At 44.5% G+C, this 25,994-nt stretch overlaps 1 protein-coding gene across 1 annotated transcript in view; it reads right to left on the reverse strand.

Annotated features, from left to right (window-relative positions):
- Positions 1–25,994, reverse strand: part of LOC102577402 (aldehyde oxidase 2-like) — a 65,765-nt gene that overhangs the window by 34,878 nt on the left and 4,893 nt on the right. Inside the window, 12 exon segments of the mRNA XM_059727216.1 lie at positions 1,507–1,599; positions 3,731–3,893; positions 4,501–4,685; positions 8,628–8,737; positions 10,109–10,202; positions 11,238–11,389; positions 11,609–11,701; positions 12,785–12,929; positions 20,249–20,329; positions 20,842–20,928; positions 22,427–22,488; positions 23,797–23,923. Of these exon segments, the coding sequence (XP_059583199.1) occupies positions 1,507–1,599; positions 3,731–3,893; positions 4,501–4,685; positions 8,628–8,737; positions 10,109–10,202; positions 11,238–11,389; positions 11,609–11,701; positions 12,785–12,929; positions 20,249–20,329; positions 20,842–20,928; positions 22,427–22,488; positions 23,797–23,923 (1,392 nt within the window).

Raw genomic sequence — 25,994 nt, forward strand, 5'->3', positions numbered from 1 at the left:
AGCCCTTCACTACAGCATGCTGTCTCCTGCCCCACTGCACAAAGTTACCACCAGCTGTATCTGCCATGGAGCATACTACACATATCCACATACTGGGCAACTGCATAATTTACTTTACACAAAGCCAATCCCAATTTGCTTCTCACTGCTTCCATTAGAACAAACATTTGTTTTCTGCATGCCAGTTAAGTATAAAAAATGTTTGATTACACAGCGCCTTTTAGCCCCACTGTCTGCTTTATGACATCATTGTATTTTGATTAACTACATTGGGGTGGTGAAGGGGAAGCAGTTGCCCAAGGACTGCTGTTAGAAGACTTGAAATTATGGGAGCTACTTAGCTTCAGGGCTGCTGACACCACAGAGATGACATCATTGTACGTGGAATGAGCACTGTTTACATTAAGTTTGGGTAAGCGCACAGCTTTGTTTCAGGCCTGAGACCTTGCATTTAGAGGAGCACACTGGAGTTATATGAAAAAAAAGAAACAAGACCTGTATTAAGTGATTGCTTTGGACCAGTCCTGTTAGGATTCCTGAAAGAGTGCAGGTCTATGTAGGCTAGCCTAGCAAAAATGACCTCATCAAGGTTTCTGCTCCTTCAGTGCCTGACTACCTTCCTTTCTGCCACTTGCCCTCCCTCCTTCCCCCTTTGATACTCCTTGGTCTCCCACCAGTAATCAGCTTCTTTTCTTTTGCAAACTGTGTGCCTTCTACATCTGAGACTTTTTCTCAGCCCCTCCCCTATACAGTACATCATTTGCTGTGCTTCCTATAATCATAGACCTGAGGAAGAATGTCTTAAATTTGAAAGCTTGATATGCATGTATTTATAACTTTATCCTAACTACGCAGTTGGTCCAAATAAAAGCTATCACCTGAAGAAGTCCATGCCTCTTGCATAATTTCTGGACCATCACAGCTACAACATCACTCTTATACTTCTAATCTAATGGCACTGCAAATGTCCTTAAATGATACACAGTTCTATTGCTCTCTGCTGCTCAACTACTACTGTTTTACTTCAGGCTACCTTGAAACAACCCAGGTGTAAAAGAAAATTAAAGCTTTTCTGTCATAGTTCTTCCTTAACAGAAAATAGAATTTTTGAGTAAATTATTTTTTTCCTTGAAAGTATCTTTTCTTAAAATGATTGTATGATTTGGAAAACTAAAAGCAGCTGTGACTGAATGGTGTTGAAAACTTCTAAAAGTTTTAGTTTGGGGTACTTTTTGTCTTCCTACAAAATTGTTAACTATTCTGGGAGAATCTTTATACAAATAGTAAAATTATCTTGTATTCACATTAAAAAAAAATCAACAAGTTCCATCAGCAGCTCACAACTTTTGAAAAAGGAAAATTTTAGCTTTGACAAGACATAACACAAAACGGTAAATGGAGAATCAGGATAAAAAGCCAGAGGGCAAAATAGTTGTTAAGAAAGAAGGCATGTAGCAGCTCCTATTCATGTCTATCATAGTTTACTATGAAAATAACATCACTAACCTGATATGCTTGTATACTGTGGGGTGTTTTCCACTGAAACTCTTCTACAGCACTCATGAACTCCTTTGGTACGTCAGGATACCTTGTTGGATCCTGAAAGGAAGGCAATTGCAAAAGAAAAAAAGAAAAAAAAGATGTCAGACCAATTCATTTTCTATTTTGTGTTTTGGAAAAAAAAAGTGTTATTAAAAAAGAGATATTTCCCATTTGCTTCCCCAGCTTGGACACCAATGCTTCTGTGAAATACCTTTGACCTGGAACAGCAATCTACACATGACAGCAACAATCACCCCATTCTGTTATACAGTTTTCTTGCCAAAGCAAGCATCTTGTAAACTAATGGGACAATTACTAGCACAACAGATAATACTTAAAGTGCAATGGGTCACCAGGGGTTAAAAATAAAACCCATGCCATCAAAAATCGAAGCTGTTCAGATTTAAGTGTTCAGGATAGGGCTGAGGGGGTGAAGACAATGCCATGGTTAGGCTTGAATTAGGCTACCTGACAAATAGGGAGAGAACCACTGACCATGGCAACCTGGGTTCTTGCTCCAGTGAATACCCAATGATACTTGCAGCAGCATCATGGTGCAGAGGCTTCGGTGCAACAGACTGGATGAAAGGAACCAATGTTGAATGCATTTAAGGTTGGAATTAAATCTTATAGGCCCACATTTTGGTTTATCTTCTAAGGTTTGGATGCTTGAACACCTGCTGCATCATTGCTCTGGGTGTTTCTCTGCACAATCTCTTAGGGGTCTGACATGCCTATGGGAGGCCCCCCAGCTGGCAGTATCAGACCATTTTACCATATTATCCTCACACTTTCTAGAATTAAGGAAAGCTGTCCATTTGTCTAGGGTTTTATATTGCTGTTTATCACCACAGAACCTGAGTGCACTCTATATAAAGCACTTAGTAGACTTCACAGAACCTCTCATTTCTCCATGTTCAGGGTCATGTTTTTCCTTGTGGTACAGTTTTTATTTCAATTATTTTTCCTCTAGATTGTATTAATTTCATGTTTTTTAATGGGGCTGGCAGGGATTTGTCAGGGGGAGGGACTGTCAAGGACTCAATGTACTGACAGGAAAAAATCAATAGTAGGGCTGGAGCATTGTAGTTGCAATAGTCCAGGAAACACATGAGAAGCAAGAAGAAGTGGTCCATGCAAGTTTTACAGTGCTGTAATTTAGAGCATTTTTTATATCACTATAAAGTTACAGTGCTCTTAAACATGACAGAAGTGTAGCGTTTGATGAAGGGACCTCTGAGCCTCCTTGTACGTTCCAGGCTAGGAGGCAAGGGGGTACTCTGCAGCCTCCTGGGGCTTCTCCATTGGTCAGAAATTTGGCCAGCATACAGAAGTTATTTAAAGTGCTGTAGGTTGTTAAAGTGCTGTAAAATACAGTGCTTTAAGTTTAATACCTCATTTAACAAGGGTTAATTTAAAATGCTGTACCCATTTTTGAAATACTGTAAAGCCACGCACTTCTGTTAAGTCCTGGCAATAAAGCACTTAAATGGCAAAAAAGCAACTTTTGTGCACAAGAGTTTTAGGGCTCAATGCTTTTATTACATTACAGTCTTCTGGTTATATCTGTTTAACTCTCTGGACTCCACAGCTAACAACAATCCTCCTCCTCTGGATTATCTATTTCTCCTGTCCTTTATTTGTTTCATTGTGGTTGGAATGTTGTAGCTGTGATAGTCTAGGAATACACAAGATGCAAGTTTTCTTTGGTAATATCTTGTATCAGATCAACTGTATAGTTGGGAGAGAAGTTAGAGAAGCTTTCAGGCACAAAATGCACTTCCTCAGAACCCAGCTTGTGTGCCCGAAAGCTTGTTTAACATCTTTCCCAAGTCCAATGAGGATATTACCAAAGAAACCTTGCTTCTTAATTTGTTTTGGCACTACTTCTGATAACTTCTCTTTGTTCTATATTTTTATAGTACTTCCACTTCCTTAAGTGACTATTTTTACTTATACATTGAAGTTAAACAAAAGTAATTGTTTTATCTGGTATCTAGTTTAAGCTGTCATTGCTTTGTGTCTGAAACTTGCCTAACATCTCTACCACCTATATAGTTGGTCCAATACAAGACAATATCAGTCTTGCATCTCACATATTCCCTGGGCCATCATGGCCACAACAGCTTACTAGCCCTATCACATGCACAGGAGACAGTTCACCCATCTGCTTGGGAAAATCACTTACCACCATCTTTAAACCATGCAATACTTGCAGGTAGAATTTGAAAAGGAAGCTGACAAGCAGAGTTCTTCTATATTCCACCTTCCCACCTGGAGCTGAGGGGGAGAGAAAAATTTCGCCAAGCACCAGTCTGCAAGCTTCACCCAGCATCTGCTCATTCCATTGCCTGGGAGACAAACAGACATGCATGCATACATATTTACACTAACCTGTAGCTAACATCACTGTATGTGCAGGTATGCTAAGAAACAAAGTATAACTCATGGGCCTGATCTTGCTGTCCTTTTGTATGGAGTGGAAACTATGTGCCTGTAAAGACTGCAACAATTAACCTGTTAGTATTGAAGATGGTTAACACTTTCATTCTAACATATATCCCAATGAAATCTGGCCAGCACAGATGGTCTTTCATTAATGGAAAAATCAAACAGTGCTTTTATTGGCGTCCTGCTTGGATGATCCACCAGGAAAGGAGAACACTATTTTGGGGGGTTGGGGCTCCATAGAAGACCCCCTGGAAGAGAGTGCCAGGCACTAGGCTGTATTAATGAATTCCTGGGCACCTTGGATACTCCCACTACATTGTCATTGGTGCTTACTTTCTGGAGAGAGCTAGCCAGTTGTGAACCATTGCCCCAGTGGAGGTTGTGTGAGAACTGTACAAAGCTGGGTCCTATATCTGGATCTCCACTGTGCCAGATCTGGATATCTGGCAGAGTCTGGGCTTTACAGAGCCTACAGTATTGTATGTCAGAGTTGTACTAAGTCAGTACCTCCCAATGAGCTTCTGGCAGGATTTTCTTGCACTGACTGTGGTAGAGCTAATGCCTCCATACAGAATGTTCAGGTCCATAATGATATTTGTGCCTGGTTTGAAAAGCACTCTCATTGCAGAATTCACAATCGACAAGGCGTTCTTCCGGCGCTCTGCCTGTCGGAAGGCTGACACAAAGTCATCCTGAGCAAAAGAGAATTTAACAGAGAGAAATTCCATCACTGGCAGATATGGATCCTCTTAAAAGGAAAATAACCCACTGCTGTTGGGTCTTCATTAGTCTCACCTGGACCAAAGAAACAGAAAGAAGTTGCTAAACCAGTATGGGGACTGTATTTCTTTGACACACTAACTACGGAAGGGTTGACATGCCCCAGGAGATGTATCTGAGGTTCACCTACTTACTTACAGACTGACCTGCCAAATCACAGCTTTCCCTACTGGTATAATGCATTGTTACAAGCCCCCTGCCCTGTGCCCTCCCTCCCCCCGCCTGCCCAGAAGTGCTAGGCAATCAACATTGGCCTAAGTCACTTACAATACTGTTGATGCATTAATATTTATGGTAGTGGCTTTCAGCACTGGAGCAGTTTGCAGTGCTGTGCCAAAGGACTGATGGATTTTTTTTAAACAATCAGATTTCTATATTTCACACTGTAGCACCAGAGCAGCTGGATAATCCACAGTCACTTCTGATGCCAAGATGTTGGAAGCATGGGTTAGAACCATGCCCCCTCCAGACTCAGGGACAGTTTCAGACCAAAACTCCACATTCAAACAACCTCCGAATTTTTGAAATCTCAAGCCAAGGTTTGTGATCAGTGTATGATGGAACTAAGACCCATCTCTCAGTTTCTCACATCCCCATGAAATTATGGCTAACACTGAGTACTGTTAGAGGTGGAAGATTATTTTCAGCATACTTTTAGATCATCTTCATGTCCTCTCAGTAACATTCACTCCAGCTGCAAGTAACTGAAAAAAAGCCCAGCAGCAGACAACTGCTATAAGAAACAGTGAAAATACAAGCTATTCAAATAGCAGTTGTGTTTCTACCCACAATGAAACAACCCTCACTCTATGCTTTCTTGCAGATATCTGGATCCTTTTGCTCCACCCAGTGGTGCCCTATGTGGTGATTTCAATAAGAATGACCAAGGACTAGGAGACTATTCAACATGAGGACAGGGGACAGAGTTAGATTCCAAGAAACAGCCATGGATCCATTTTCCTGTGATAAGTCTAATGAAGTTCCTTACACTTTTGGTACTATTACTGGCTGCTTGCTTTAACTATGAAGTGTGAGATATTTTTTGAGTCCTCCAGCAATGTGACTGCCCTTTTGTTCCCTGCCCCCAATGTCTTCCATGCTCCTCTGCTCTCAGATTCTGTACTGGTGTAATTAGTTTAGTTACACAGCAAAATTTCCAGGGATATACGCAGATTTGGTACTTTTCCTTCCATTCCTCTCTCTGAAAAGACCTGGCTTATATTCTTCCCTCAAATTCTCTTCCAGTACATTAATTTTTTACCATAACTGCTGCTGAGATTCAGAATTTCTGCTGCTACAATCAGCCACAGCTTGTAGAGCAAATACTGATTTATGGAGTCTTGTGATTTTACACTGAATATCAGCAAGAGCGATCCAGACCCCAAAGAGGTCTAGGATCCCCCTGCATGCTGCTGTAGATGCTCAAACTGCAACAATACACAGCTACTTTGGTGGAGATGAGGACACCTTACTTTTTATTTTTAATCTTGGGTAGACCCTATAATGTTGACACTGGCAAAGCCCCTTCCTCATCTTATTGTTTCATAGTTTCATAGATGTTAGGGTCGGAAGAGACCTATTAGATCATTGAGTCCGACTCCCTGCTCTGGGCAGGAATGAGTACTGGGGTCAGATGACCCCAGACAGGTGTCTGCCCAATCTCCTTTTAAACACCTCCAAGGAAAGGGACAGTGCCACCTCCCTTGGAAGCTTATTCCATATTTTGGCAACCCTCACTTTAAATAAGTTTTTCCTGATGTCCAATCTGAATTTGCTCTTTCCAGTTTGTGGCCATTATTTCTAGTTACCCTGACAGGCGCCCTGGTAAACATTGTATCCCCTATTTCTTGCTGCCCCCCCTCCCCCGCTTTGGTGAGTTTGTAGGCGGCCACGAGATCACCTCTCAGCCTCCTCTTGCGGAGGCTGAAGAGGTTCAGGTCTCCCAATCGGTCCACACAGGGCTTTTTCTGTAGGCCTTTAACCAGATGAGTGGCCCTACTCTGAACTCTCTCCAGGCCATCCACACTCCTCCTGAAGTGTGGCGCCCAGAACTGGATGCAGTACTCCAGGTGTGGCCTAACCAATGCTGCATAGAGGGGAAGTATCACCTCCCTAGATCTTCTTGAACCTCAGCACTCTTAGCTGTCCCTGAATTTTTACTTCAAGTCACTTTTACTTCAGAGGGACACCTGATACTGCTATCCTTGCTGATACAACCATTTGCCCTTCCTGTAACTCAGTAGCATCAAGTTCTGCTACCCTCACTCACAGCAATGAATATCTGACTCTGTGTATATCCCCACTGAGATTAGTGAATACTTCACCACACAGTGAGGTACTGATCACTGGCTGAGGCTGGCAGGACCTGGCCTTCAGCTGAAGGACATGAGACTGACATTACATCTTCACCAGAAATACTTGGGCACCCTATACTTCTGTACTATGAAGAATGGGGTACCATGGGAAAGAAAAATGAATACAGAAAGCCCCAGACAGCTTAGAACTGTGGACAGACATTGATAGAAATGAGACTCAATTGGGCAAAATACAGGTGGAAGAAAATAGCCTAGCTCCAGAAAGCAGAGGCATGGGAGCGATAATGAAAGGCCAATTAACCAGGACAACATGATGCCATGTGGCAGCTGGAAAGCCGCAAAAGCAGAGGCTTCATATTTCACAGAGCAAGAGGGATAATTTGAATCATTGAGTGAGCTAGGGCATGAAATTTCTTGACTCCAGTAGAGGTAGGACCTGGTCCAAAGCCCTCTGAAGTTTGTGGAAATTTTCTTTTCAACTTTAGTGGGTTTGGAATTAGACCTTTGAAGACTCAGCCAAAATGTTTTATTAACATACAAATTACATTTAATATCCTTGTGTTTCTCCACTTGTGTTTTTTTATGAGGGACAAGGCTCACAGTTGTCAGCATGTTGCTTAAAAGATACTGGAAAATCTTCTTCCTATTGTTTCAGGCTTTGCTCTAGGTCAGGCCTGTCTAACAGAAAGCCCACAGGCTATATACAGCCTGCAAGGGGTTAAGTTGTAGCCCCTGATGTCTACCCAGCTGTTGCTCCCTCCATCACTCCAGCTACAACAATAGATATAGTCTCAAGGCTCCCCCTCCCTGTTCCAGATTTCACTGCCTAACTGTGCAGCCGGGGGAGCTGAGGGTGAGCCATGTGGATGCACTGCACAGTGCAGCAGTGCGGCAGGGAGTACCTGCATGGTCCAGCAGTGGGGCACACGTGAGCATTTGGTGCAGTGAGGGGGAGGTACACTGGTAGTGGGGGGGATGCAGACCCATGTACCAGTGGGTTCCAGCCCAGTGCATGGTGTGTAGCCTGGGAGGCCCATAGCTTACCTTGGTGAGGTCCCTGCATACGCAGAGCATTTGGCCCTAGCTGATTAGTAGTTGGACACCCCTGCTCTAAGCCATGTTTCTTTAAACTCCCTACTGACATGTCACAGTCCTGGATTCAAAGCACATTTAAACTGATGGAGTCCTACCAGTGCCTTGAATGGACTTTGAAGCTGGTTCTTCAGGTCCTACCCTGTTCCTCCACACTGGAATTTTGTGCACACTACACATAAAATGGTAATACTATCTGTCCATGTAGGGGGAAGATCCTGCAACCCCTCATTCATGGGAGGAGTCCTTGTCTACATGGGTGAGCTCAAAGGGAGTGTGTGACACAGCATTTGCAGGACCTGAAGGACCCATAAAGAGCATAAACATGGGTGCAATTTAGGTACTAAAGTTTTTGCAGTGCATATGGACACAATTTCTAAGGCAGCGTAACACTGTGCACAACACACAAAGCTAAAAACAGCCCAGGTTGGAAATTAGAGCCCTTACCTTCTTAGAGTATGGGATGAAAACTGACACTATAACCTCTTGTGGCTTAATATCTGCATTTTCAAATCCAGCAAGAAAGTCATCCGATAAAGGAATCTGCCGTTTTCCATCTGTTGGAAAAAGTGTAGGTTGTCAGAGAACATGGAGAGAGAAACGAAATGTCTTTGCTTTGCAGATTCAGAGTTCATCCAAACCTGAGACCAAAACAGACCAGAGATGCCCTGTATCAATTCTCCAGCATTTTGGGATCTAGGACTGATGCTGCACTGCAGAAGCTTTCCCAGGAATATCAAAATAAAGCTTTTCAAAGAGAAAAAAGGGTTCAAATGGGCACTGAATCTTTTTTTCCTAAGAAGCAGAGGGATCAATCGTCTGAATGTATGTATTTTTCTAGTTCTGTTTTGCTGCTCAAAGGCTTTTAGGATATGACAGAATCAAAGCAAAATATGTTTTAAGGTAGAACTTATCCAACTTTATGATGTGAAGGAGACATTTGAGAACATTTTTAATTCAAAACCACTAAAATTAGAGACATTTTCAGAAGCAACTATTGATTAGAAGGTATCAACATACTTTGCAACAGCACAGTGGTGCAGCAGAAGTGTGCTGGACCCATAACCCAGAGGCCAATGGATCAAAACTGTCCTCTGGTAAGTGTTTCTCCTTACTGTCTATAAACTTACTAAGGGGGGCCAGTGGAGAATTGGAGAGACCTTGTTTCCCCCTAGCGCCTCCCAGAATAACGGCCATACGTTGTTAGAGTGTAGGTTCAGACTAGACATCAGGAGGCACTACTTCACAGTCAGGGTGGCTAGGATCTGGAACCAACTTCCAAGGGAAGTGGTGCTGGCTCCTACCTTGGGGGTCTTTAAGAGGAAGCTTGATGATTACCTAGCTGGGGTCATTTGAGCCCAGTTTTTTTTCCTGCCCAGGTCAGGGGGTCGGACTAGTAGATCTGCAAAGTCCCTTCCAACCCTATATCTATGAAATGTGAGAAGTGGGGATTGATTTATTTCACCTGCTCTCCAACCCAACTCCTAGTGAATTTGATATTCAGAGTTTTTTAAGACAACGAGGCACAGGTTTTCTCAAGACAAGCAAGACATCAGCAGAAAAAGCAACCAACGGCAGGATCTAGGAATCTGTAAGATAAAGCTGGACTAGCCTGGCATGTGCAGAGCAGTGGGAGGGTGCTGACCCTCAATGACTGCCTTTCTCTTCTCTGCCCACCAACTTACTTTCATGAGATTGCCTGCTTTGCTTCCTCCTGCAGTATACAGCAGAAAAGATAATAGCAATCTGTGTGATAATACTTTTTGCCAGGGACACTCATAGGAATCATTTTCTCCTGCATCTGTCAACATGAATCAAAAAAGCCTCTCTCAGACCCATCGCCTGTATTGGTCATTGTCATTCTGTGCTATGCAGTGTTGCTCTACACATTTAGCCCAGGTCCCTAACACAGATATTCTACATCTTACCTTTTGATGCCAGGTTGAGAATAGAGTTGCCAACTGCCAGGACAGGGTTCAGATCCCACGTTGATCCTCTACTAACAATGTGTCCCCCTAAAGACTTTTACAAATAGAGAGATTATTTTCATGGCTCTCTTTCCCATACAGAACAGTATGAACCTATAACATGACCCCACTTTCACAGCTATTGGAAATTTAAGGGACCTTATTTCAAGTTAAAGAGCTGGAAATAGCTTGTTCAGTCTTGATTGATGTTTCCCATTCCTGACACATACCCAAAGTGTCCTGAGTAGTTCCTGCACAAAGGACCCTCCCTGAGCCTGAGATGAAGGTCACAAAGGAGTGGAACAAAGAAGGTTAGAAGAAAATGACAAGGGCTGGGGACAGGGAAGCCTGGGGAAATGTCTTGGTCACCTAAGCACACATGTATATTGAACACACACAGCAGAATTCAAATGCTACCTACTGAACCAGCAAAGTGCAGCTTGAGAGTTGCCCAATTCAAATGTAGGAGCAATATTATTACCTCTTCTTGGAGTGTAAATTCCCCCTTTATGTGAATCAGAAGATGTCTGCATGTCTCCAGAGGCTGTTCCTATACCTATAACAGGGACACATTCCTGCCTAGAGGAAATATGATCACTCCTGCACTTTAGTTGGTAAGTCACAACTGGTCACAAGCTGCACTCTGGTCATCCATTCACCACTAGATAAAATAGAATTCTGCCCATAGAACATAGGTAGTTGCAGTGCAAACCCTGGCATCCTACTGTACCAACAGGTCATTCTGGAGGGAGAGCGAGAACTCCGTCTCATACCCATTCAATCCTTGGATTCCCAGCCAACATGGTTATCAACTGCAGGGCTCACTACAGCTACATAGACACCTCTTCCTTGGTGTTTGGACTGCCACCCCCAATTTGTTTCACATAAGCTTATCATACAATAATAACTTTTAATCCTTACCAATGCAGGCTGTCTTCCACTAGATGGATAAGTGGACACACCTAATTTGATATTCCTGGTCAAGACCCAGGACCACCCTCCACTAAATAAGCGTTATTATTCTGCAAGGAAATGGCACAGTAATATGCTTGTGGTATTGGCCTATTCACTGTCAAAATTGAAAACATACAGCCACACTCCTGATCTGTTCTCCAGCCAGAGTTTTCAGCTGCTGCAAGAGAGCATGGAAGATCTTTGTCTTCTCCTCTGGGAGCTTCAATACCACTTCTCTCAGGATGTCTCTAAGCTGAGCCAGTCCGCAGGCAGTTCCTATCACTAGTCCTGGAACAAAATATTTGAAGCAGTTGAATGAGAGCATCAGCACACTTCAAAATGATCTCAACTGTACAATTGGCCCATGTGAACTGTTTTCCTGGCAAAACATTCTATACTGATGAGAGTCAAGGGGTCTTATCTCTTCTAGTATCTAATATCACATTACCCAAGTTAATCCCATCATTACCATTAAGAGAACTGTTATAAGTTGAATCAGGAACTCACCATTAGCAGTGCTACTCACATCATGCAGATCTGGAATCATGGTGGGATAGAGGATAATGGGATGATGAACACCAGCAAATTTCATGTCAAGCCCTGAAGGATGGAGAATTATGCTGAGAATAAGGAAACTAAAGCCGGCTATGTCAGATTCCTAGAACTGTGGGTTTATAATATAATGGATGCATTCCAAGAACTCATTATTACCATCAGCTTTCCTGCTTTGGGGGCTACCAATGTCTCGGGCACATTGGATTCCTTTTCCTTTATTCCTCCTGTGCAAGACCCTGTTGGTTCTTTCTGCTACGAATCTCAAACTCTCTGTCCTTCTGCCTTTTCCATGATATCCTTCATTTCTTTCCTTGATTATAGCAATTTCTTCTCTGCACTCCTTGCTTTCCCCGCCACATCCCTCAGAATGTGGGATGACAACATATGACAGCAGAATTATTTTCATGGCTCTGCATAGCTTCTTGGCTTCCTGAATCAACTTCCTGATTCCTCCCATGTTATGCATAGAGTCTTCATCTTACATAAGAAGCCTCATTCAACCAAACCCACTGCTATCTTTTCCCTACCCATCGTTAAACTTTGCCTCTATCTTTCACTACATCAAGTCATCCCATCTTATGCTCTTTGTGTCTCCATGGAAAATTCCAGCACCACCTCTTGGGTCTGGAACATGCATCACTGACCTTCCACCTAACATATATTTAAAAAGCAGCAAATAAGATGTGTGTATGTAGCTATAAATTTACCATGATTTCTCAGTGCTATAATCTTCAGTCTCTGTGCCCTAGCTCCCATTGCTATATCAAGCCTCATTTAGGCCCTGATCCAATGCCAACAGAAATCAATAGTGAAAATCTCACTGAGTTTAGTAGGTACTGCACCAAGCCTTTAGATGCACTATCAGCACCAAAGAGTTTGCCATTCTAGCTGTTTGCAAAATCCCAGGCACCTCAGGGCACAATATTAGCCAATAAATAACAACACAGGCAAGTTTCTACCATCTGACCATAGATCTGAGAATTGGGGTCTCTCTACATCTTCTTACAGTTAATGTACCTGGCTGTGTACATGGCTACCCAAAGAACAGCTTAGGATCACAGTGGAATTCCCTACAGAGAGATAAATAATAATAATCCCTGTGAGAAGGAACTCTTGGACCCTCCATACCAACACTGGTGTTCCCCACAATGACAGGTGCTTTGGGGTACTTGGCCTTGAGCTCCAGAAGCTCTCTCAGGCTGCTGGGAGAAATCCACGTAGTTCTTTCCCCCTGGAAAACCAGAGTTCTTTTCTGCTGCTCCTGAGCCATTCTCTGTAGTGGAAATGATACAGATTTAGGGCTTCAGATGAATACTAATATAAAGGCATCTGTAAAGGAGTATAAAGCAGAACAAAACATTGTATAACAAAAGATAATAACACCTTGCAGTTAAATAGCATTTTTACTTGCAATTCTTATAGTGCCTTATAATAGTGTCCGTAATTATGTACATGTTTTCAACAGGGGAATTGAGGTACAAAGTGATTAAGTCAATTGCCTGACTCAGTACAACAACCTAGTTGTAAAAGAGGTCTACAATGAAAGTCTCTTGTCTGTCAGTCTCTTTTGCTACCACTAGGAAAGCTCCTCCTCTGAATGGGTGTTCAGTAACTAACCAAAGCAAAGTAATTTTCCTTTAAATATTGAGGCGTCATCATCTTCTCTACAAAGGTATTAACATTCTCCTAGAATTTTTGCTTAGTCAAGGCACAGCTCTGACTGAAGCTATCCATCCCAAACTTTGGTACATTTCAGTATGGATTTAGTTTCTGCCCTACTCACCTGATCATCTGCCTGTTTGTATTTGAAGACACATCTGACTATCCTCATTCTGCTGTCTACTCCTGAGAAGTCAGAGGAGCCAACACAGCTAAGAGGGAGTTAGTAGGATTTTAGCCTTTCTGCACATCCTCCACAGCACTGTTTCAAATCAGTTTTGCCTGAGCTATTTCCTTGAGCATGTGCAGCTGTAACTAGAGATGCAATCTGAAATCTGGGTGGTTTTGCAGGGAAAGTGAAGGCTTAGTTTCCCACCACAAATTGTTTACAAATCACAATGCAACAAGTAGAGGAAAAGACACAGCTTAAATCTTAAGTCCCACAGTGAATCCACATGGACTAGAAGTAGAAAAATAAGGAAAATAAACAGAGCATAAGCCACATATTAGTATGAAGATTGCCTTCTTAGTCTTTAGTAGCTGTATCCCCACCCCTCAGACAGAACCAGTTCATCTAATACAAGAAGGGGTGGATATTAGCACTGGATTTATGACCCAGATACCTTGTTCTGGGTGGACCTAAACTCTCACATTGACCAGGATGTCTCCATCTGATAATAGGCAAATTTTATTGATACACAGAGAGAGCAGATAAGAACAATGGAAACAACTTTATATCTACCAGTCCCAGGGTTCACAAGGTCAAGGTATGTCTGGCCAGAATGTAAACTTCACTCTGAGGTTCTCTCCTGAATGTCAGATGTCAGCAGTCGGGAGGTCAGAGGCTGAGGCCCAACCCAACCTCCCCCACACAGTGGGGTGGCTAAGACTGGCTGGTGGTGTGCCCTCTGTCCATGGTGACCTCAGGATCCCCTCTCAGGGACACTTTGCTGCTCTGAAATCCATCTTTTTGTATCTATTTCTCTCTGTGATGACTCTTCATCTTTGGACATGGTTGATTGGTCTCTCTCATCATACTGTTCACATTCTGTCCTGTCAGCATTTCACAAACCCATCACATGCGCAATTCCTAATTTGGGCTCTTTCCAGTCTTCTCCTAATTTGGTCTGTTCTCCAAAACTGGAAATCCCAAGGGCTCTGGAGCTGGGCACTGTGACCTGGCCAATGCGGCAGATGCCATTATCTTGTGTTATAGAAAAGTATGGTACATATCTTCAATTTCTCAGCCCGTGTGTCTGCTTGCTGCTTTCCTGTGTCAGACACAGTGAGCCTTGAAGGCACAAACAGGGTTTTAGAAATCAATTAACCATTGCTGTTGCCCTGGACCATTTTTTAAATACATATCTACTTTACCTACAAGACAATTCCCAAAAGCAAATCTCTAAATACCATTTTCTAGCCATCAGCGGAGGGAGGGAATATAACACTATATAACACTCAGTATAACACTAGTGAACAGGAGAACAGGAGTGTGTCTGTCAAAATCTGGATTCTATAGGGAAACAGAATCTCTTGCCCAGGTGCCCAAATTTCACCTGACATATGAAAGAAAACAAGTAGTGGGACACTGTCAGAGACTGTCACTGCATCCCCTTCTGCTGAGGACCAGATACTTGCTGTTCTGATATCAGCTGCTCTTTACAGCAGTGATGCCAAAGGGTAAACTATATTGATGCACAAGTGACAGAAGTGTGCTGTGAGATCCTCCATGTGAGAAGGTAAATGTTCTCCCCTTTCTGGCACCCTGTACGTTCCCCAGCTACTCCAGCAAAACCTGTGACTGCTTCTCTGTGGGTTGCCACCATGACTGCTGCCCTTCCCTGCACCCAGGCAGCCCCTGTACCAGGCCTCTCACCTGCTTCCCATGTTTCCAGCAATACATTCTGCTGAGAGTGGGCAGGTGTGCAGATGCAGAGAGATGCTTTGCAGCCTGGCTCACCCCCTCCACTCCTCTCATATTCCCAGGGCTGGCAGGAGGGGCTGTGGGATGGTTGCCTGTGTGAGAGAACCTGTAATAGCACCCTCAACAGGGGGGCTGCCCCTGCCCTGAGGTACAGGCAGGGGACAGACAGTGGAAAGAGCTGGGCACAGCAGGGGGAGCTTCACCTCTGTTAAGTGGCATCAGATAGATCAATTATTCTCAACTTTTTTAGCCTCAAGGCCCTCCTACATATCTTTTCTGAATTTAGAGGTAACACAGTTCAGGCAAATTATGGAATGGTGCCTTGAGGCTAGAAAGGTTGAGGACCACTGGTATTGAGGCTTATCCTTTGCTTCAAGAAAGATGTATTTGGTGTCATTGTTTTTAAAAAGGGCATCTCAGCACTGGTATGATTCCCTCTGGCAAAGGAAAGGAATATGTTATATGTTTTGGGAAAATACACACACACACATACACACCCCTTTGGGTGTAAGAATGAAGTGTGCTGACAATTTTAATCCAGAACAGAAGTGTGCCCCAGGTATCAACAATTTGGGAAACAATGCTGTACATGATGTGAACATTTTTTTAAAGGAAAACAGCTAGTGTCCCTGCTTATTTACTGCTGGGGCACAAGCCAATCTGTTTGCAAAACTTGAGTCATTAATGCACGCTTGCCACTCTCTGATAAAAACTGCATTTCATAGATGCCCTCATCTTTCACAAGGTTAAATGCATTCTCTTTTCTGCAATTAAAGAACCTGTTCCTGTCCCCTTACATAGCAAGGTTGCCTGCAGTTGATATGTTGCCTTCAAGATCTACAATAATGTTTTCCTAAAACAGCTGCTTCTTTGAACAGTGCTGTGCGCGCCGGGTCTGACCCCGGGTTGCTTACGTCGCTCTGCACGCGGGCTGTGGCCAGCAGCCCGGGCAGCCCGGGTCGGAGAGGGCGGGTGCCGAGCTAGAATTAGGCACAGACATGTAACGGTTGATTTTAAGATTATTTTACTTACACCGAGATGGTTGTGGTGTAGGCTGAGAACTTGCTTGAGTTGCGGTTACAACAAAAAACACGAACACATGTGGAGGTTGCAAGGCTCCATGCAGACAGAACACGACAAACTCCGGATGTCCAAGACAAGCGCGCATTAAACTCGTCGTTACGTCCTATAGTAGGCTCCGTTTGAGGATGGGAAGAGGTGGGCGGTGGATCAGGCCGCCAAACTCCTCTGAGCGACACACAGGGTTTCTATTACCCTGCCGCGCACACCCAGAGTCCCCACGAGATGGATGCGGAGTCCTCTTCGGCTTAGGCGGAAACTGCTCAAGCCTCTTATATGGCTAGCAGGCCAATCGCTAGCCACCACGTGTGAATAATTTAGAACTAGCCAATTGTGGGGCACAAATTTGCATACGACGAGCAGGAAACCTTTGCACCGTGCATTTCTGTGCTGCAAAGGAAATGCACCCTGCAAAGATCTCTGCAAAGTGGCGGGAACACTTCCCTGCATGCGGGTTCTCTGCGCAGCAGAACTCCTCTGTGCAACGAAGCTGTATACCCACGGGGATAATTCGAGTGCCGAAGCGCACACAAAAAAAATCAGACCTTTGGGTCATGACAAGTGCAACTTGGTAACAACAAAACCAAATGAATCCTGCATGGCACAGGACTTCTGCAACTAGTACAAGGCCTGGATTGTTTGGCTTCCACAAGAATTAGGAGCTACTGGCTTGATACACAGTTCGTTATCTCAGTGTTGTGTCCACTCCTGTATCCAGTGTGGAATCTGCTATTCATAGTTATAGTCCAGGGCTTCAGCCAAATAAAGCTTATTAGCTAAGAGGCTATAATCTCCAGAAACACTGCCTGAACCACTGCTTAAGGAAATCCATGAACAGCTTTGAACTGAATTAACTGGGGACTGAAGCAGGTCCTCAGCTGAGTCACAAAGAATTGTTTAATGTACTGCATTAGTACCATAGGAACATGTCCCTTCAAATGGAAACTCAAACAGCAACATGTGGGATAAGGTAAGGGTAACAATACTACTTCCTGGCTTGGTTAGGAATTTTCTGAGCAAGGATCCAAACTGAAGAAGCTATCAAAGGCCTTTAATCAAACTGCAAGAATTGATTGTGACAGTCTCATTTTTAGAGTGCCCCACTTAATGCCACCACTCCTAAAGTATATCGTTTTCAAAAGGAAGATGGGGGAGCAGGAGCATTCCCTACAGTCCACCTTAAGGACATGTGAGTGGCTCTTACCTCAATCTTTGCTCTATCTGGCAATTATTAAACAAATTGATTAAACATGGGTGAACTGATCTACAAATCAAACCATTCTGGCAATGCTCACATGACTCCCTGATGATGTGTAACCAATCAACTTCCAGGCTCTCAAGCCCAACAAGAACACCAGTTTATAGCTCCTGCAGGCAGCCGCAGTGCTGTCGGCAGCAGGGTGTGTGTATGTGTGTGTGTGAGTGCTGACCAAAGGTTGGCAACCACCCTCAGATGCCGCCAGCAATTGCGGACTGCCCGCAGACGCCGCCGGCAGTGTTGGGGACGACATGGGGGTGGGGTAGGGCGGTGGTGAGCGGTGAATGGCGAACAGCAGTGTTAGTGGCACCTTTTCATAGGGGGGTGCACCGCCATGATCAGGGGGTGCACATGCACCTGTGTGCACCCCTACGCATTGCCAATGTGCCAAGCTAAAGTTCTGCCCATTCTCTCAACTAAACCAAACTAATGCTGACTGTTTGTACCTGCTCAGTTTGACAGAAGTGGGGACACTTCTCCCTCAAATTCCCAGCTCCCTCCTTTCCACAGTTTACCAAGCTCCCAGGACAGCAATCACGTCTTTTCTCCTGGCTTCCTTCCCCTGTGAGGCTTCAAGTACTTTTACTCCCACTTTCATTATCCTCCAATAAGCTGCCTGCACCTCCCCCTCCTCTCCACTCACTACACCTACCACAATACCACCAGGTCCCCTACCCTTAAGCTTGGACCTGCAACAAATTAGACCCTAGTAGCTCATGAACCAGACATAGGTGACAATGGTGCATCTCACTGGCGAGAAAAAACAATGGAGCATAAGTCTGTGGTCGTTAGAACCCAGAGGAAAAGAGGGAAGGAGCAGCTCATGAGACCTGGCTGGAAATTTTCCAGATGAATTTTTTTTTTAACAAACATGACTAGTTGAAAAGGTCCAGTCTTGGGATGTCAAACAACTCCTTGGCTTCAAGATTTAAGCTAATTATAGTAAACTGAAACCATCAAAGTTGACTAATCACATTTTGATTGACCCAAACCAGAAATCTTCTCAGATTCCCAGTTAGCAAACAGTTTGGGGTTTCTGACTTTTTACCTTGATTTGGGATGGGAAATTTTTCTGTTATCTCAAAAATTTTCTTGGAAGTTAAAAAACTTTCCCTGCCCACTTCTATGGCTACCTGCCCCCACATCCAGCAGCACATCCAGCAGCTTCTACCCTGCCCCCACATGCAGCCTCACAGCAGCCCATCTCCTGCCATACCTCACAGCTCAGCTCTAAGGAGAGATGGTGTTTTGAGAGGCTCTGCACTGGAATTCAGACTCACTCTGTCTCTAGAGACCTATATTTTGGCCTTCAAAACAGATAAAATGATGTGAATTAAATTGAGTGGATCAAAGAAACTTATGTTTAGATCAGTGATTCTCAACCAGAGTGCCACAGTACTCTGGATTTCCTTGAGATCCTTTCAAGAGTACCACAGAGTGCCATGTGAAATCACTTCATGTGAATTCACTTCATGTGAAATCAAGTACAAACTTGATTTCACATGATAAATCCCAGAAATTTCAAACAGAAATACGTAGGCTGTGGTCTTTCTGATGTCTTTGAAATAGAAAAACTGCTCTATTCTTTTTCTGTAGGCAAAAGAATGAAAACTAAGAGTTGACAATTTCCAAGCAGGGCCTCCAGTCTATCCAGGACTGCCTTGAGCCAAAAAAGATTGAGACCCACTGAGACAGAGTTTGAGATTAGGGCTGTGCAAAGCTTTGGACCCTGATTCAATTTGGCAGAGATTTGGCCTGATTCAGTGGCCAAATCTCCGAATCCGAATCAAATCAGAGGATCCTTTAATCTCTCCAAATCGAATCAAAACCCTTCAAATTGATTCAGAGAGATTCGGAAAGATTTGGAGATTCAGACAGAGAGACAGTTTGAATGTTTTTTCTATGTACCTCTAGGTAGCAGGGGCTTGTGAATGCTGTGATGTTGGGGCACATGGAGTGTCTCACAGAAACATGGGGGCTCCCCAGTGTGCTTGGCAGCAGACCCGGAAGTGGAGCAGAAGCACTTCCAGGTCTGCCAGGGAGCGCACAGGGCCCCCCCTCCCCCAGCTCGGTGATTGGTGCCTCCTGGATCTCGGTGGGACACCTGGGGTACCCCTGTGGCCAATTGCCAAGCTGGGGAGGCACGGGGGGGGGGGGGGACCTCAGCACGCCCCGCAGAAGACCCAGAAGTGGCCCAGAAGTACTTCCGGTCTACTTCCAGGTTCACCACTGAGCATGTGGAGGGCCCCCCCACACTCCTGTGGGATGCTTCATGTGCCCCAGCATTGCAGCAATCACGAGCCATGCCAGCTACCTCAAGGTACATAGAAAAAACTTTTAAAGCTGTGTCTATGTCCAAACTGCTGATTTTCCAAATCAGCATCGAATCTTCAGATTCAGATTCGGCCGAATCGAATCAGGGACAGTGATCCAAATCAATGGATCGAATCACTGTCCCTGATTCCAGTCAAATCTGAATCCAAATCGAATAGGGCCCACTTCACACACCCCTAGATGAGATCTGTGTATGACAAATTTCAGCCCAGAATTTGTACTGTAGAAAATGGCACTCTTAGGATGACATTGGTCTACACATTGTTTCCATAACAAGTTTCTATATATATATATATACATTTAAAGCAAGAAGTCAGGAAAGGGTAATACTTCCTACCATAAGTTCTGGAGGAAAAATAAACTCCTGGCTTGGGTCCATGGGCTGAAACTCTTTTGGATTGCAGAGGTTTGAACACATCTAAGAAAAAAATAATTTTATTTTACTATTTTCCAAAGTAAGTCCAGGGACAGATTTTATTTTTGTAGCATTATACACACCCTTGAAGAGTTACAAACTCAAAGGGAAGACATGCATACTTCCTGTGTGCTACAGAAATGATGGAAGCATTCCCGGGTGAGGCGGGAACTTTTCTGTAGCATTACTTTTGTAACACCACATGCAACATCTGTCCTGTGCACCATAATTCTACAGGAGGTCTCTTATGCCTTGGTAAGCTTCATATCTGGGCAAGCTTCAGGGGTTCAAAACCTTCCCCCCAGATACTTGAATCTAAGATGGGGGGCTTCCCCTCATATGAATGAAGGAAAAGATCTTGTCTTGGATGCAAGTAAATATGGTGAATCTAATTTGGGTAAATATCTGTGTATGATGAATAATGTCCCCAAAATGAATTACTGCAACTGGGGGTACCCACAACACCTACAAACTTTACAATATATCTGGAAGTAATTCAAACCTCTGCATCTTACCCCATCTCCCTTATCAGAAGATGCATGCACACCTTCTTGATCCAGGCAGCACTGTCTTGTTCCTCTCAGCTGGCAGCAGGTGGGTTCCTAAAGAAATCATATACCACTATGTCATCCTAATGAAACAACTTCAGGGGAATGGGATTTCTTCTTAAATACATTTTGATTGTACCTATGCACAAGTCACCGTGCACTACAGGAGTTAGGGGCCCAGACCAGTTCTGCTTGAAGTCAATAAGAAAATTCTAAATGCATGTAGTAACTCCAGATAAGAGCAGTGAAACTGGATGGGAACTGTACAAGGGATTACTGGGTGAATTAGACGAGTACTAGCTGGAAATAGCCAGATATGGGGAGGTTTTATGAGGACCACTAGACTGATGCCTGACTTATCCTTTTCATTTGTGTCTATTCTTCTCCTGGGACTAAACCTCATGGGTTTTGAAATGACAACAGAATGGCTCAAGCTAATTGAGGAGGCCCAGCTTTCTGTTTTGGGTTGGGATCTTCCACTCAGGGAAGGACCATGTAGGGTTTTTCTGTGCCACTTTCTACTCAGTGTACTGAGTAGCCCAGTTTGCAAGGCAGGCTGGGGTGGAGATATTATCAGGGAAATATCAGCCATCTGGGATGGAAAGATAACCAGTAGATCTGGGTATATGTAGGGATCTGTGACTATGCTGAACTGCAAAATCAATTGGGTGGAAAATCAAAATCGGATATTGTTCAGTTGTCTTCCCTTTGCACAAGTTTCAATCAGCAAATAAAAAGTTCAAGACTGGACTAACTGAATAGCAAGTCTGCATGGTTATATTCTTAGTGGCTCTGACATTAAGCAGACTACCACACAGGCTGCCTGTAACTTTGCCTATACCTGTTATCAGATGGTAATCACAGCGTTTCATCATGGATCAGTCTTATAGGATTTCTGCAGTTGTGCCAGACTTCTGGGGCAGGGGTTAAATCTGTTTATTGGTAAGTGAGCAACTTGGCCAACAGTGCTGCAAAGTCTTAAACATATACTGAACATTTAAAGTGAAGCTACACTTCAAACTTGGCATAAACAGGATCCTATTTATGAGAGAACTCTGCTTAGGAGAGACTAATAAAGGGAATCATTATCATAGTGACCTTCACCTGCAAAAACAATCATGCACTTTGTACGCCACAATTTTCAGGTACCCAACCTGAGCCACCTACCTCTCAATATGTGAACATTCAAAACTGAAAGCAGTGGAAATGGACAGTACCCAACAACTCCAAAAATCAGACCCTAAACCTCTCCTATGGGGCCATATTTTCACATGATTTTCCAAAAAATCAGCCAAGTATATAACATTGGGGCAAGATTTTCACATGGGCTCCACATCCAATATGGCACAAGGACCAGGTGTTCCAACATGCCCAGCACCCAGCTGCTCCCATTAGAACACCTGGAGCCAGATTTTTGACAGCCCAGCTCCAAAGAAGTACCCAGGTTTTCATAAATTGGCTCTTGTTGAGCTCCTACAAGCTGAGTTCTCATAAGAGGTGGACCCTTTTGAGAAAGGTTGACCAACGTGCCTATTTATTTTCTTCTACCTACCCCAGCAAAAGACTTGTAGCTGTCTATTATTGGCCTGTATCCAGTGCAACGGCACAAATTACCTGAAATAAGCAATACAGTAATTAATCAGAAGCACCAGTGCAATTGGAAATGACTGTGAAACAACGCCCACCCTGCAATATACAAATCCCTGTGCTCTGGAGTGGATCCAAATCCAGACCTAGCTCCTGCTTCTCCAGTGGGACAAACCAAAATTGCAGAAAAGTCACGTGGATCTGCAGTGGCAGTCTTACTCTCTCCCTCCCTCATCGTCGTGGGAAAGTATTATTATTATAACCTGTTTTTTATGTTTGGAAGATAAACCCTGAAAAATTCCAGGAAAATTTTTTTTGAAAAAAAAAATGCAGAACACTACACATATGATTAGTGTGGCCCTGCCCTCTATTAGGTGGAGCCAGACTAAGTTGCCCTGCACCTCATCTACATATACACAGTACATAAGCGGTGCTTAAACGTGTGTTTTTGGAGTAATTTTCCTATACGCAGATTACTAAAGGCATGTTTATTTCAAAGTCGGTGTTTTCAGATTTGCCTATCACTTCCATATGCTCAGGGAGAGCAGGATCTGACAGTAAGGAGGGGGGAGAGGAGAGGTTACAAGTGGAAGAAGCTGGGGTGGCAGAGGGTAAGGGGGCCACCTGACCCCCAGACTTATTTTCCCTGCTAAAGTAGTGGGAGGGGCATAAATTCAAGGCAAACCTCCAATAATTAGATTCTATACCTGGAAAATTATAAATGATAAGTATTATAATTTCATTATAATATGGAAAAATATAATTTTTTCCATATACAGACTTTAATTATTGGGGGGGTCATCTTATATTCAAGGAAATATGGTAAATCCAAACCATCTGTTTTAGCAGTTGATACCTATTACTGAAGTGTCCACCCACCTTCCCTGTAAAGTCAAAAGAAAAATCCCTAGAGGCGTTCATGGAGTGGTTGTTGTGTTCCTTTACCACAAACAAAAACTCTACTGGGATGGGGTGAAAGCAGGGGCTCTGGCAAGGTGTGCAATACTCTGCGTTACATAAATAGCTTGACTTGTAAATGTCAGTTATGGTGAACAGGCTTTCTCAAGGGGAACCTAACCTTGTACTGCCTGGTAACTGCCTACAGAAATCCATAACCTAGAGCAGGGCTGTCCAGCTGGTGGCCTATGGCTCCCATGTAGCCACTATGCCCCCATCACTGCAGCTACAGCAGCAGCTGGGGGCTCTGGGATCTCCCTCCTTTCTCTGGCTACCATTTCCTGTCCCCACCCAAGGTGGTGAGGTGGTGCAGCCTGTGAGTCTGGGGGAGCCCACAGCTTGTACCTTCTATTAGTGACTTTGGAAAAGCAAACCTACCATCCAGAGCTGCAGTTATCTGCTCCATGGAGGGCTCTGGGTGGTTTCTCAGCAAAGCGTACATGGACATCACCATTCCAGGGGTGCAGAAGCCACATTGAGAGCCATGGCACTTGGCCAGCCTTTCCTGGAATGAAACAGAACAGCAGACTCTGCCTTCAAAGCCTGGCTTCATTAACTTGCCTGGTAGCAATACTCAGTACTTCCTTTTATGTAACATTTGGAAAATCACAGCCTGGCCATTGAGAACCCAGAACACGGGGTACAGGAACCTTAGGAAAGGGCCAGGGTTGGCTCTCGCTTTTACCCAGGCAAGTCTACAGAAGTTGATGGGGTTCCTTGGTCTAAGTACAGCAAGCAGAACAAGGCACAGGGCCTCTTCAGGTTAGGGACTGGCCTCACTGCAAATGGGGGAACTCTGTAGCAGGAGACCCCTACCCCACCTATTAGGAGTGAGAGAGTGCAATGTCACAGAGAGGCTAGCTGCAGGGCAGTCACTCTGTTACTACAGGAGAGAGGCAGCAGGTAAGGAGAGGTAAAGTAGCAGGCCAGAGCAATAAGCCTGTTAATAAGGGTGGAAGAGGAAACCCGAGCCTGGCCCTGAAGACCAGCAGTCAGGTGACCAGAAGGGGGAGGAGGAAGGGCTATATAAGCCTAGCCCAGGACCAGAGGCTCAGACTGGCCCTGACTCTGAAGAGAGAAGGAGCTGGGGAATGCCTTCTCAAGAAATGTATTTGTTGAACTGAGTTGTTTATAGCCTGACTAGCAATTCTGGGTGGTTAAGAAGCCACAGGCAGGGTGCCTGGGAAACGCACTGTATCAAGAAAGGCTAAGGCCCAGGGAAAGAGCCCTGCCAGGGTCTGGGACCCAGGGAACTATGTGGGGGCTGAAGCTGAGCAGGAGAGAGATGGGGCCAGGGGCCCAGAATTAAGAGGACAAGGCCCTTGAAGGTTCTGGGACCCAGGGGCCTGTGTGGGGTCAGAGTGGAAAGAGAGAGAAAGAGACGGAGACAGAGACCCCTACAAGAGTCAGGGCCCTGCAGCAGCTGCATGGGCAGAAGCCAAGTTCTGCGAGGGCCTGGGCTCCAGACTACAGAGAGCCCTCAAGGCAGTCAAGGCCTAGAGGGCCACAGTTCAGGGCTGATAAGCCCTGAGACATGAAGGCAAGTGAAGCAGGGCTGGGGAGCCCATGGACGAGGGAAAGATCAGTAGCATAACATCTTGTTCAGGTGGGGATCGGGGCCAGAAGGAAGCTGCCCAGGGATAAGCAAGACAGAGTTAAGCACCAAGGGCTTACTCTCATCTCTGAGGGCAGCCTCCCATATCTTATTCAGACATCAAGGCATGGTAGGCTCATATAGGAGGGTGGACTGAGAGCCTTGGTGGGGCAGGTCAGGATGGAGTGTCCTCTACAGCAGAGGTTCTCAAACATTTTCCAATAATTATTATAATGAAAATTAAATCTGCCATTACAGAATTTCTCCTGTGTACCTGCCAGAGATGTCTTGTGTACCCCCCCAGTTTGGGAACCCCTGCTCTAGGAGATGCCACAGCTGTGGTCTGGAGGTGGATCCTGTCACAACACCTAGCAAATCAGATGCTGGACCCAACAGGGAGCATTCCTACCCTCAAGGGCCTTAGAAAACAGTATGAGGCATGCAAGAGAGAAAAGTGATTTTAAAAAGTAAAAGTTATATGGGCCAGATTATAAATTGGAGGTACAGGCCTGAGTTGAGGGAGTGTGGAGTACAGCATGCTCACTGCAGTACAGCTGATAGATCTTCTGGCTGCAACAGAGAATGGAGCAGGGTGATGCTCCCACCCCTTGCTATTATGTCCTAAGGGCTAGTAGAGATAAATCTCCGTGTTGTGGAAACTGGAGTTACTTCCATGCCCTGCATTCCAAGTAGCAGCTCCCTCCTTGTTCCAAATTCCCTCCTGTGTACCAATGCATAGCCTGGCCCTTCACCTGACCCTTCACCTGGCTCTTGCTATGACAATTCCCTTCATAATCAAGAGGAGCCAGAATTCTTTCTAGCAGAGGTGTCAAACATGTGGCCTATGGGCATGTGGCCTGCCACAAAATCCTGGGGTCCATTGGACATGGCCATTGGTGGCAGGGGGTGAAGCAAAGGCTGCGCTGGCAGCTGCTTCTCTTGCCCCACCACTTGTTGTGCATCTGTAATGGCAAGTAGTTCC

Source organism: Alligator mississippiensis, chromosome 4 (assembly GCF_030867095.1).
Source record: "Alligator mississippiensis isolate rAllMis1 chromosome 4, rAllMis1, whole genome shotgun sequence".
NCBI classification, from domain to species: domain Eukaryota; kingdom Metazoa; phylum Chordata; order Crocodylia; family Alligatoridae; genus Alligator; species Alligator mississippiensis.